This window comes from Cygnus olor, chromosome 1 (assembly GCF_009769625.2).
Source record: "Cygnus olor isolate bCygOlo1 chromosome 1, bCygOlo1.pri.v2, whole genome shotgun sequence".
NCBI classification, from domain to species: Eukaryota; Metazoa; Chordata; class Aves; order Anseriformes; family Anatidae; genus Cygnus; species Cygnus olor.
In genome coordinates, this window is record NC_049169.1 from 100,852,962 (window position 1) to 100,865,544 (window position 12,583).

General features: G+C 48.4%; 1 protein-coding gene across 1 annotated transcript; it reads left to right on the forward strand.

The window, feature by feature from the left end:
- Positions 1–173: 173 nt before the first annotated feature.
- On the forward strand, positions 174–7,008 carry LAG3 (lymphocyte activating 3). Its single transcript, XM_040573579.1, is given in 16 exon segments — positions 174–524; positions 718–726; positions 729–830; positions 833–878; positions 1,012–1,076; positions 1,079–1,182; positions 1,184–1,213; positions 1,215–1,239; positions 1,459–1,545; positions 1,548–1,715; positions 1,893–2,186; positions 2,514–2,660; positions 2,663–2,716; positions 2,719–2,802; positions 3,070–3,185; positions 6,182–7,008. Coding segments are annotated over 16 exon segments (1,500 nt in total). The 5' UTR covers positions 174–469; the 3' UTR covers positions 6,296–7,008.
- Positions 7,009–12,583: the final 5,575 nt, after the last annotated feature.

The following is a 12,583-nucleotide window of genomic DNA, read 5'->3' on the forward strand; positions in this document are numbered from 1 at the left end:
TGAAAGAAAAACATGAAGGGCACTTGCTTGGGAAGTGCCTTCTACACTTTTCCACTGTCTATGTAGAAGCAAAACTTGTAAGAAAAACAACAGCGACCAAAAGAATTTCCACTAAAAGATGCTTAGAGAAGTGTCTCTGGTCCCTCCTCCTCTTTCTCAATGGCTTATCTCTGCCTTCACGTGCCTCAGACTTACACTGGTTTCTTGGTCATGACGCATCTTAGTGATACAAGGAAAATTAGCTGCCCACTTGCAATATAAGGGCATCTAGGGAAGTACCTAGATCAGAAAGAGACAGAGATCACAAGAGCAAGCAAGCCCAGCCGACCCCCACTCAGTTCATTCACCCACGCCAGCACCTCGCCATTTCTCCATGCCTCATTTTTTGCTGACCCCGTAAAGCTTCGGACCCCATCGAGCACGGATCTGAGTGGAAAGACGTTGCCTCTTGCCTCTCCTGGAGGCCATCATGAGGCTGGTGTCCCTGGTGCTGTTCCTCACCTTCACTCTGCTGGTTTTCAGTGGTAAGAGGGGCTGAAGGTAAAAGGGAGGGACAGAGTAGCTGGGTAAGCTCAGTCTGGATGTTTGTCCCTGACACATCTGTATTATTTATCTTTTATATTTATATTTATTTATTTCTATCCCCACTGTAGATGGTTAGATATCACCCCCTGCTTGTGCCTCCCACCCTTTGCTCAGACCTCCATCTTGTTACAGCTGGCAACATCCTCCAGGAGCAGCAGGCGGGGAGCAGAAGGTGTGGGCCAGAGAAGGGAGTTCAGCTGTGCTGCCTTGCTACCTGAGCCCCAGGAAGCAGGGGAAGAGCTGGAAACGCTGTCTGACTGGACATCTGTGCTGTGGAAGCGCCACGGGGGAAGGTACACCCGGGAAAAAACTCATCGTGGGGACTGGGGAGGGTGGGGGACCCTCTGAGCCCCCTTGCTCTGCCTCCACATCCCCTCACCTCGCCTTTGCTCCCAGGACACAGCCACTCACTCCTCCCTCTTGCAGCGCCCCACCAGGAGCACATGTGGTGCTGGAGGTGGAGTACACTGGCCTCAGGAAGACGGCTCTGCCATGAGGCCCCGGGTGTCGGTCCAGGACTCTGCCTTACCGCAGCGGCAACTTCTCCCTGCGAATCGACCCGTCAGGAGCGGAGACGCTGGCCTGTACGAGGCGCAGGGTGACGTACAACACGGAGGTCCAGAGCTGCCCAGGTGGAGCTGGGGATCGTTACAGGTAGGAGAAGATGGAAACCCTGAGAACCTTGATTTTAGTACCAGGGAGGCTGTAAGGGAGGGGTAGCAATATGGGCAGCAGCCCCCTGAAAGCACACAGCATCCTGTTGTCTGCTCTCGCTCTGGAGAGAGGGACAAAGCTAGGACAGGAGGGGCACAAAAGAAGGCTTGGTGGCCCTCTTCTGATCAGTTTCCACTTCCCCCTTTCTCTTTGTTGAAGTAACCCTCAGTCCACCCAGCCCTGTGGTAGAAAGTGATCCTCTCCTGATGAGCTGCAACTCTAGCCACCGGGCTGGCTTGGTGGAGACTCGCTGTTCCACAACGGGCGCCCGGTCCCCACCTCCAAGACTTTCTACTCCTTGCATGGGGCTCTCTCCATCCTCCGGCCCTCCATGAGTGACTCAGGTTCCTGGCACTGCCAGCTCAGATACTCCGATAATGTGATCGTTTCTGCCACGCACGACCTGCAAATTTTAGGTAAGCTCAGCCTCTGCGTTGCAACTCCAGCATCTCCAAGTTGCTTCCTTTGGTGTGGCCACTGGCCACACCACCAGCTTCAGCTTCCCAGCTCTCATCCTGTCCTCAATTCACAGGTGGAACTCTTTCCAGCCATCGCTGGAAAGAGAATTTAGCATTGTGCTCTCTCTCACTCAGGTTTCGATGGCCCAGCCAACCCTGTGGTTTATGCTGCAGCTGGCTCTGCAGCCGATCTGCCATGCACCCTGAGCTATCTGCCCAGTGCTTTTGGGATCAGTGTGGTGGCAGCTCACTGGAGCCGCCTTGCAGGAGGACACTTAAAAGATTGGGTCGTCTCCCAGAACCAGAGCAGCAGAAGCTTCCCCCTTCATCTCCCTGCAGTGGGGCCAGGCGATGCAGGGCGGTACAGTTGTGCAGTCCCTGTTGGCAGCAAGACAATGAGGAGGGATGTGACCTTGGCAGTGGTTAAAGGTGAGAAGAGAGACAGGGATGTGCATCATCCCTCTGGGGTCCTTCTCTGATAAATCTTCTTGTGCATCAATGCACTGAGTGTGGGTTGTTCCTGGTCATGGGTTCCAACCCCAGGGTGGGAAAGAAGGGCATTGCATTGCACTGGACTCTGCTGAAAGCAGTTTTTTTTTTTCTTGGGTAACTCCATTACTCTTCTCGAAGACTGAGGAAGAAAAAGAAAATAAATTAGAGGAGGTAATGAACGAGGGGTGTAATAGAAGGAGGAATGAGGAAGAGATGTGGACCAGCCTGCTGTCTTTCCTGACAGTAGCTTTTCCTTTTCTGCAGTCACCCCAAGTATCCCAGGACCAGTTTCTGAGGGGTCTCACTTGCTGCTCATCTGCAGCGTCACACACCTCCAGGGACACGAACGTTTCCAGTGGAAGCACCTCAGCTCAGCCCCTACTAACAAGAAGCTGGCTATGTCCACCTCCCACACCTGAAGGACCACAGATCCCAAACTGGTGCTACCTTGGACATACCCCAGGTGTCACAAAAGATGTGGGCATCTGGGAATGCAGTGTATATGGCCCAGAAGGCAGACTGGGAGCAGTGGAATATGGGCTGCAAATCACAGGTACCATGTCCTGCACATCTGTAACCAATCCCTTCTTCTCATCCCATTCAATTGCCTTGTCATTTCTTCTCTGTCTCACCCCACCCTTCTCCCCTTTGGCTGCTTATATCCCATCTTAGTGTCATCCTATCTCAGCCCTCAGTTCCTCCTGCTGCTCCTTCCAGTTCCCTGCATCCTTTTCCAGTTTGCCTCTCTTTGTGCAGTCCTAGTCTTGCTCCAGTGCAAAATCAACCTTCCCTCCTTCCTAACTGTGCTTCCTCTTCATAGGTGCCCAGGTCTCCAGCCCTCCCACCATCTTCAGTGGGCAAGTTACTTTTGGGCTCACAGTCACCCTCTTCTTCCTGCTTATGGTCTGTATTCTGGTTCTGGCCCTACAAAAAAGGGTAAGTGTTCATCATCCCATTTCTGTTACTTTTTCTGTATACCACCCCTTGGTTGACCTTCCCCTGGGTACTCTAGAGCCAGAAATGGAGTGTCTTAAGGACAAGAGAGCAGGAGGATCAACTGGGAAATGTAGAAGGAATGGGACTCAGGCAGCCATCTGAGGGTACATGGATGTATGGTTGTATCCTGAGCATCACCAGATCTGGCTAATTCCAGGGTTTGTCCGGTGCAGGTTAGGCACCTCTGAGGAGTGGTAGGAACCCCTAGGGATGGCCACAGCCCAGCCTTGAAGAGTTCCTTGTTTACTCTTGCAGAGTTGAAGCCACGCTATAACAGAGAAGGGCTAATTTCCAGGCTTTCGTAGGTGTCCTATCTCTTGTTCTTTATCTGGATGCTTTAATGTAACAGTCTCCTGTCCCATACAAATGCCTGCTGGTCCCTAGACGCTGATTCGATGCAGGTCTGTTGTTGCTGGCTCAGCACTTCGTCTCAGCTGTGTGCTTCCAGCAACTTACTGCCCTTCATTTGTTCAGCTTGTTCCAGTTCTCCTTTTCAGAAAAGTGCCTTGCTTTTATTGACCAGTCCAGAACCGATACCTCCGCTGCATATGACTGAAAAAAAATGCGCAAACAAATCACGCAGTTTCTCTGCATTTTTCATACTGTTCTCTGCAAATGAATTACATGGCAAATTCTTGCATCAGAACTTCCCTTTGCTGATGAGGAACTGCTCTCTTGAGCAGCTGTGATGTAGCTGCCTTTCACCTAGCTTCTTGGAAAGGGCGCACCGTGAAAATCCCCTTCCAGTGCTGAGGGGGCCCAGGGCTCAGGGCAATCTCAAGTGGGGGCGCTTGCCCCAGCGAGGAGGCTGGGTGACTCGAGCCTGCCCCGAGCTAGAGGAGGGACATAACAACAATGACGCAGATTTCCAGCAAATCCCTGTGGCTGGGAGCTGAAGCATGCGGCATCAGAACAGAAGCAAGATGGGCTTTGAAAAAACACCACGAGCAGTGCCAGCGCGACTCATGACTGGTTCTTTGTCATCCATTCTTAATCAGCACTGATGGTAAAGAGTAGTCTGAGAGAAATCCACAGTTTCTGCAGGTCCCTGGGTGACTCTTTAGACTGTGCAAGGTGGGATGAGATGATCAAAACCCCCCTTTCTGGCCTAAAACCTGGACAGGAACCTTTTTACAGTGTAAATGTAAATCCTCAGCTAGCAGAAATAGGATACCTGTGTGTCCAGCTCGGTTAGCTTTAACAGCTCTAATCCAGACAGGACATTTACCATCTCAGAGCATTGGTATATGCCCTCATGGTCTTTCTTTGCCAACTAAGCAAACCTTCTCTGTTGCAGCACAGGTCCTCCATCCACTGATAGCCCTCAGGCACTTCTCTGCACATACTCCCTACTCGGCTCATCCTTTGTGAGAATGCAGATAAAGTTGAGAAAAGCTATTAGCTCTTCTCTCTTTTTTCTCCCTGTCTTTGCTGGCATCCTCTAAGACTTGCATTTGCTCTTCTTGCACTGGTTGTACAGTGGTGGCTTGCAGATATCCCTTCATCAGCTTTTGCCAACACAGTAGGCATTCCTGTTCTGATCTCCAGAACCTACCAAGATGCACTTGGTACTGTTTCATTTCATTCACCGTCATTCACCTCACTGTTGCATTCTCCTAAAATATCTGGGGTTGGGTAACATTTTCACCTTCCTTCTTCCAAATGAGGCTCCTCATCTTTGTATCATCTACAGAATTCATTGGTACTTTCACACTCTCTGCGCCATTAATGACTGGTGCCACAACCAAGCTTTGAAGACCTATATTTACCTTTTCTACAAAGCCTGGCAGAAACTTACCAGCAAAATCTCAGTCCCTTCCTCTTAGATCAGATCACACCTACAATGCCATTCTACTAATCTCATTTTCCAGTTGTATTAATTGTCTGTGTGGCACCATATACTTTATCACCACCAGGAACCATGAGATCCACTTGTTTTCCAATGTCTAAAAAGTCTCTTGTTAAAGCAAGATGTGAAAGGGGGGTCTGTCTTTAATTGGTTCTTATCTCATTTTGCACAGACCTTTATGCCTCTAGTTATTCTCTCTGAAAAGGTACTGTAAGATCTGTCATAATGACAACAGCCTGACCATTGCCAAGATCATTCTTAGATATCCTGCCTTTGCTATTCCTTATGCCTATGACACCATAGAGAGGATAGCGTTGAGCCAGTCTTCCCCAGAAGAAGCTGCATATTTTCAGAGAGCAGGTATGGGGCTCTTCCCTGACCCAAGGTGTGAATAGAAGCCTAGTGGGTGACAGCAGTAGGACTATGTTTTCCATGGCAGGGTGTCCTGGTTTCAGTTAGGACAGAGTTAATTTTCCTCCTAGTAGCTGGCAGGGGTGCTATGTTTTGGATTAGGATGAGAAGAGCGCTGATACATGCTGATGTTTTAATTGTTGTAGAGCAGTGCTTACACCAAGCCAAGGACTTTTCAGCCTCTCTCTGTCCTGCTAGCGAGCAGGCTAGGGATGCAGCAGAAGCTGGGAGGGGACAGACCCAGGACAGCTGACCCAAACTGGCCAAAGGGGTATTCCATACCATCTGACGTCATGCTGAACAATATATAGGGGTGGCTAGCCGGGGGGGGGGGGGTGGCCGGCTGCTCGGGGATAGGCTGGGCATCGGTCAGCGGGTGGTGAGCAATTGCATTGTGCATCACTTATTTCGTACACATTATTACTATTAATACTATTATTATTATTATTATTGTTGTTATTCTTTTCCCTGTCTTAATAAACTGTCTTTATCTCAACTCACAGGCTTCACTTTCCCATTTCTCTCCCCCATCCCGGAGAGGGAGGGGGGAGGGTGAGCGAACGGCTGTGTGGTGTTTGACTGCCAGCCGGGCTAAACCACAACACAGGGGGAAGCCCAGACTTGTGCCAATCTGTGTCCCTCCAACACCTAATATTGTCCCTTTCTTCTCTTTCAGGCACGCCTTCCAGCTTCCTACCCAGCACTGGAAGGGATAGTTGCAGTCGCTGTGCCAAATAAGAAGGATGTGGAGGTGAGCCAGAAAGAGACAATCCAGCAAACTGAGTGCTGATGGGAGCAGGGACACCCGGCCTGGTCTGCATGGGAAGATGAAACTCTGTGTGCCACGCTGCGGAGAGATGGGCACCATGCATGGGCACCCTCCTCTGAGGAGGGTCTAGGGATGGCATGAACATTGCAGGAGGCCACAGGAGCTCTGCACCTTCAGGGGGGCTGGAAGCTGCATGCCTGGGCAAGATGAGAGTCACCGCTGCAGTAACGGGACAAGCAGCACAGATGCTTTGGAGCTGTTGGAAGTATTTGAGCCAGTAGCTATCATCTGCTTCAGTTTCACTTCTCTCCCAGCCTTTGCTCCTCCTTCATGCCCTCTCCCACAGCATTTCACTGCTGGGACGCTCACACACAGGAGGTGGCCGGAGCCCAGATCCCTGACAGCCAGCTGGTGTTTTCCTCCCCATGCCCACTTTCTTCTCCCTCTCCCCTGACTGCCCTGCTCCAGCATTCATTCAGCAGTAGAGGGGACCCACAGAGGACTGTTCACGTTGCACATTTTGCGCATTTTATTTTATTAGAAACTCATTTGAGAACATAAAATAAATGTCGGTCAAAAAACTCTCTGGCCCCTGTGTGTGCTTGTGGAGGATGCCTACTGACGGTGTGGGGTGAACCTCTGTCTGTGTGAAGCAGCTTCTAAGGACTTTGCTGCCTTCTCTTTCTCTTTCAGTTTGGCTTAACTAAAGTTGACTGTTAATTTCTGACATTTTAATGGCGGGGAAGGGGAAATTAAATGCCACCGGAGAAGAAAGAATTGAAGACTCAGCCTCTCCTTTTTGCTGTGCTTCAGTGTTTTGTTTTGTTCTGGTTTTCCTGTCTGACTCTCCCTGTTCATTCATTCATTTATTCCTTCTCTCAGTACTCACATTTTCCTCATTGATGTTAGGGCTCTCTGTCATTCTCCTCAGGCTCAGGATGTACTTACTAACGTAAGAGTGAGTCCACCAGATCCCATCTCCCATGGCCATCAATGTGTTTAGGTTTCATCTAATTAGAGAATTTTCCTCACCTCCACTCTGAACGGTCATGGAGGACTGGAATATTGCTCTTGAACAGCCATTGGATGTTAACCCAGAGGAAAGGCTCACTAGTAAAAAGTAACACAAATACCTTCTCCCATGTGGGTCACCAGTATGTGGTTGCTCAAGCAAGGAGGCATTGGTACACAAATTAAGCTCTCTGTTTAGGAAAGGATTATTTTCTTGACTTGAGTAGAAGACTTCACTACCAGGCCATCTTTTTGCTATTTAAGCAGGCAACTGAAGAGGCCTTCTTGCTGTGTGTCTCACCTTCCACAGGAAGGTAAAAGTAAGCCAAAGCCTAGTTTATATTTTCCTTCCAGCTACATGACTTTGGGAACAGTGATGCTGAATTTCATTTGCCTTCCTGTTGTTGAAGAGAACAGCTTTCTTAAGTGTCTCCAAAGCTTTTGTCATTCTTTTGCCTTCTGATGTATTTAAATAGCTTCATGTCATCTATACACTTAGCCTTTTCCTGCTTACCTCCTTGAACACTAGTAAATCATGCCTTAAGTCAGGTACTGCTGGCTCCCTTGCTGCCTTTGACAGCTGAGTTTGGTTACTCCTTGCTTCCCACCACTGAGCTGGCTTCAGGAGCACAGCAGGGCTTTCTTACCTGCCCCTGTGAGAGGTCAGTCCACTGCCCTGGTTAGCCCCGTGACTCCACAGGTGAGAACTCTTCAGAGATGCAAAACTCAGGCTAAACACTGGATTATCTACAATAACTCAGTTATTCTTGCCTCATGAATCTTCACCGAGAACTGATGCCTGGAGCCAGTGTGACCAGATACACAATTATGTACAGTTATGTGTAATTATGTGTACATATACAGTCATATGTGGTTACGCTCTAAGACCTGAGCATGCAGTAGTCATAATAATCATTATAATCACTATAATGATTATAATACCTGTCTTGCAAATACTTTATAGTAGAGAGGAGGACAATGGTGGCTGAGATGTATAGCCTGTGCAGGTTAGGGTGACACCATCTACAAAGGCTACAAGGCCTCAGACATGGCTGTATTTATGCCAAATATAAATTCCACCAGATCTGGGGTGCCAAGAATGATATCTGAAGCCTCACAGATGCTGCAACCTTAAGCATTACCGGCAAAATACAGGTACCAACAGAGGTGACAAGTGTGGCCATTGAGCTGTTTTGTTTGACAGACCAAGGAAAAACACCCGAAAGCCAACTGACACCAAGGCAGAAATAACTGCCTGTGGCCACTGGAAACTTTACCTCCTAAATGCTACAGTAAAAAGAATGGATCAATGCAACATTAGGAAGCAGGAAAATATGTCTGAACACCGGGGGAATCAAGATGGCACAAGGCAAATTGTTTACAAATGAAATAGAAGGATCAAGTCTATAGAGGAAAGCAAACACATCTGGAGATCTGCCCCAAGTGGAGTCAAAATGCATGAGCAGCAAATAAAGCAAATGTCATATGGAAGGAAACATGATGGTTTTCCACGAGGATATAGCTACAGGTGTAAAAGTCAGAAAAGTATTTTCAATGTACCAGAGGCAGAAATCTTCAGAAAACCACAAGAAATCCACTGGATTTCCTTGTGGCTGAAGGGAAAAAACTAAGGAAGGCAAATAAAGTAGTATGCTTACAAATCACAGAATCACAGAATCTGAAATTGGAAGGGAACTCTGGAGATCAACTCCAAGCCCCCTGCTAAAAGCACTACAGTAAGTAGGTTGAGCAGGAAAGCATTCAGGCAGGTCTTGAATATCTCCAGAGAAGGAGACTCCACAATCTCTCTGGGCAGCCTGTTCCAGTGCTCTGATTAATTTGCATCTGACTCCTCCAAAAAGAATGGGTCATTAATCCCAAAATAATCTTTCCCGAGCTTTTCTGAAAAGAAAGACCAGCACCATTAGAAACAACAACAACAATAACAAAACAAACAGACAAACCAAACCAAACGAAACAAAATCAAAACAACCAACGAACCAACAAAAAAAAATCCATGTGTTATACACGAATTTTTGAGAAATTTCAAGTGACAGGCTAAAAAAATTGCTAGTACAATCTGACAAAGAAAAAACTAGAAATGACAAGTAGAGCAACAATAACTGGAAACAAGTCCACCTTGAGAGAGGTGGGCCTGCACAAATCTCATGAAGTTCAACAAGGCCAAGTGCAAGGTCCTGCAACTGGGCCAAGGTGATCCCAAGCACAAACACAGGCTGGGTGGAGAATGGACTAAAGCAGCCTTGAGGAGAAGGACCTGGGGGTGTTGGTAAATGAGAAGCTCAACATGAGCTGGCAATGTGCTCTTGCAGCCCAGAAAGCCAACTGTATCCTGGGCTGCATCAAAAGGAGCATGGCCAGCAGGGTGAGGGAGGTGATTCTCCCTATTCTGTGCTCATGAGACCGCACCAGGAATGCTGTGTTCAGCTCTGGGGGCCCCAGCACAAGAAGGACATGGAAGTACTAAAATGAGTCCAAAGGAGGGCCACAAAGATGATCAAAGGGCTGGAGCACCTCTCCTACTAAGACAGGCTGAGGGAGTTGGGGTTGTTCAGCCCGGAGAAGAGAAGGCTCCGGGGAGACCTTATAGTGGCCTTCCAGTACTTAAAGGGGGCCTACAGGAAAGAAGAGAAACTCTTTGTCAGGGAGTGTAGTGATAGGACAAGGAGTAATGGTTTTAAACTAAAAGAAGTGAGATTTAGATATTAGGAAGAAATTTTTTACTATGGGGGTGGTGAGGACAGGTTGCCCAGAGAAGCTGTGGATGCCCCATCCCTGGAGGTGTTCAAGGCCAGGTTGGATGGGGCTTTGAGCAACCTAGTGTAGTGGGAGGTGTCCCTGCCCATGGCAGGGGGGTTGGAACTAGATGGTCTTTAAGGTCCCTTCCAACCCAAAGCATTCTATGATTCTATGAACAAGTCCACTTTCATCTGGCTATATTCTGCACAGACTTTTAAAAACAATAAAACATTAGAACCAGGTCTCAAATGGTCCATGACACTAAAGTACACCGAGTTTTATATCTGCTTGGTAAATGGGTAGAGGCAATATCAGCAACAATTCTGCAAAAGAAAACTATGTATTGCTGCTTTGCTTGAATTTCATCAGCACTTCAGTGCAGCAGTAAATAAAGCCAAGACATCTGGGGTCAATCATTCTACCTTCCAAAGTTCCTTCAAACCAATCTACCTACAGGAATGCTGTTGTTGTAACTACTCCAGCTTGTTTCTTGTGCCACACACTGAGATCCACAGCATCTGGGAGGGTTGTTACATGGTTGTTAATACTATCATGTTGCAGAAATTCTACCCCTAGATTTCTGTTTTGATGACATGTCAGTTTGGTGCGAGTCATTCTTCAGTTTTCAAAAGCTGACGTACAATGTGCTCTGAAATGGTCATCACTCCCACCTAAAGGGATGGGTTTCCATAGGTCTTGGTAGGAGATCATTGGACACGGGTGTCTATGAAAAATGACAGGTGATGCACAAGGGTTGCTTTTGGAAGCGTTTGTTATTTCTCATTATAATTGAGGTTTTTCATGTTCCTCTTCTTTTACGAACACTGCGTGTCTTCCTCTCTTGTCACAAGATAGCACCTACCATTTTTTCCAGAGAAGACAGCCCAGTTTTCCTGACCAACACAAAGACCCTCAGCAGAATCCCTCACAAGCTTTGCTTAGTGTAAACCATCTCAGGGCCTGGCAGGAGGGTGCAGGCTGAACTCCTGCCAGGCACCTTGCAGCCCTTCAAAATCTCACACCAAACTGAGGACAGGTGCCCACTGCTCCCCAAAGGGGTTTCCAGGGGAAGACGACCCCAGGGTCCTACCGACGCTGCCTTCATCCACATGTCTGGGGCTGGACGGCCTCTTCCCACCATCCCAAAGCCAGCCAGCCCCCGTAAGCTGGTAGCAGAGCCTTGCACCTCCGTCCCTTGTGCATCCCTGGGGTGTGTGTGCATCCCACGGGAGCGCCGCACCGAGGCGGGTTGCGCTGCTCCGTGCCCAGCCCGCACCTCCTCTCCTCGGCCGAGTTTATGCTGACATCTAGTGTCCAAAGACGGTGGGGATTTCTTCCCCTGCCTTCCCCCTCTTCCATCCCTTCTGCACGGGACTTGCGCTGTATGGCTCCTTTTGTGCCGTGACCGTCGGTGACCCACCTGTCCAGTGACCGGTTAATTCACCCAGGTCCCTCTATCCATCTGATTTCAGATAAGGAAGTTAAAGCAAAAATTCTCGCAGTTACTCCTCAAAAGCATGACCGTATTGCTTATGCTGTTGAATTCAGGGTGCTCTCAGTGCAGTGTTCCAGATCCCCCCAAACTGATGAGACGCCTCCAGCTGTGCATCCGTCCGATCAGCTGCTGTCACCAGCTGCTCTCCTCTTCCTCTTCCCAAGTTCATTCATGAGCACAGTAAGCAAGAGCAGCCCCATGCATGTCCTTAAAATCTCCCACAGCCACCTCCTTCTTGCTGGTGGTGTTTCTGGCATGTCTTTAACACCAGCTTGTTTTCGCCTAGGCTCACTTTGGTCCCCCTCATTTTTGGTGACACGTACATTTGATGATTCTCTCACTAAAATACAGGTGACCTCTTGCTCATGGAGAATACCTCTGGAGATCCCCTGAGTTTCCACTGTGATCAGCAAATGAACTTCCATACTAGCTGTTTAGAGAATCCTCTCCTCCCAGTTTAAGCTTCCTCCGAGAGTCCCCAAGCGCCTGCAGACAGGGATCTCCCCACAACACAGCCCAGGAGCCTTCCTCCTTTCTTATAGCTGTGTTGGGGCAAACTACCAGGCCTTCTTGCCAGATGGCTGGGGTGTTTTAGCTCTCCATGTCTGGTGGCAGAAAAGCCCCTCGAGGAGCTTTTCAACTCAACAAGGAGCTTTTCAACACAACAGGTGTCAGCTATTCTGTTGCAAAGAGAAGGATGCTGGTCTTTGAAGACAGTGACATTCAGGTGTTTGAAGATACGATTTTCTCACTGTGTCCTTCCCTCTCTCCAGTCACTGAGAGATCATGAATTTTCTGGTATATTTGAGTATCTGTTACCCATCAAAATTCCCTGGCACACTCCAAGCCCTCACTAACATGCAGGGAACTTGGCTTGTATGGAGACAATCTCTGGAGATTTCTTGCCTTTCCACTGGCATTAATAAAGAGTCTGTCTCAATATCTGATTTCTGAGACCCCCTTTTCCTATTTTTGCATTTTCTTTGAGAGATTTCATGTGCCTGCAGACAGGGACCTTCACCCAGGATAACCTGGAAGCCTTC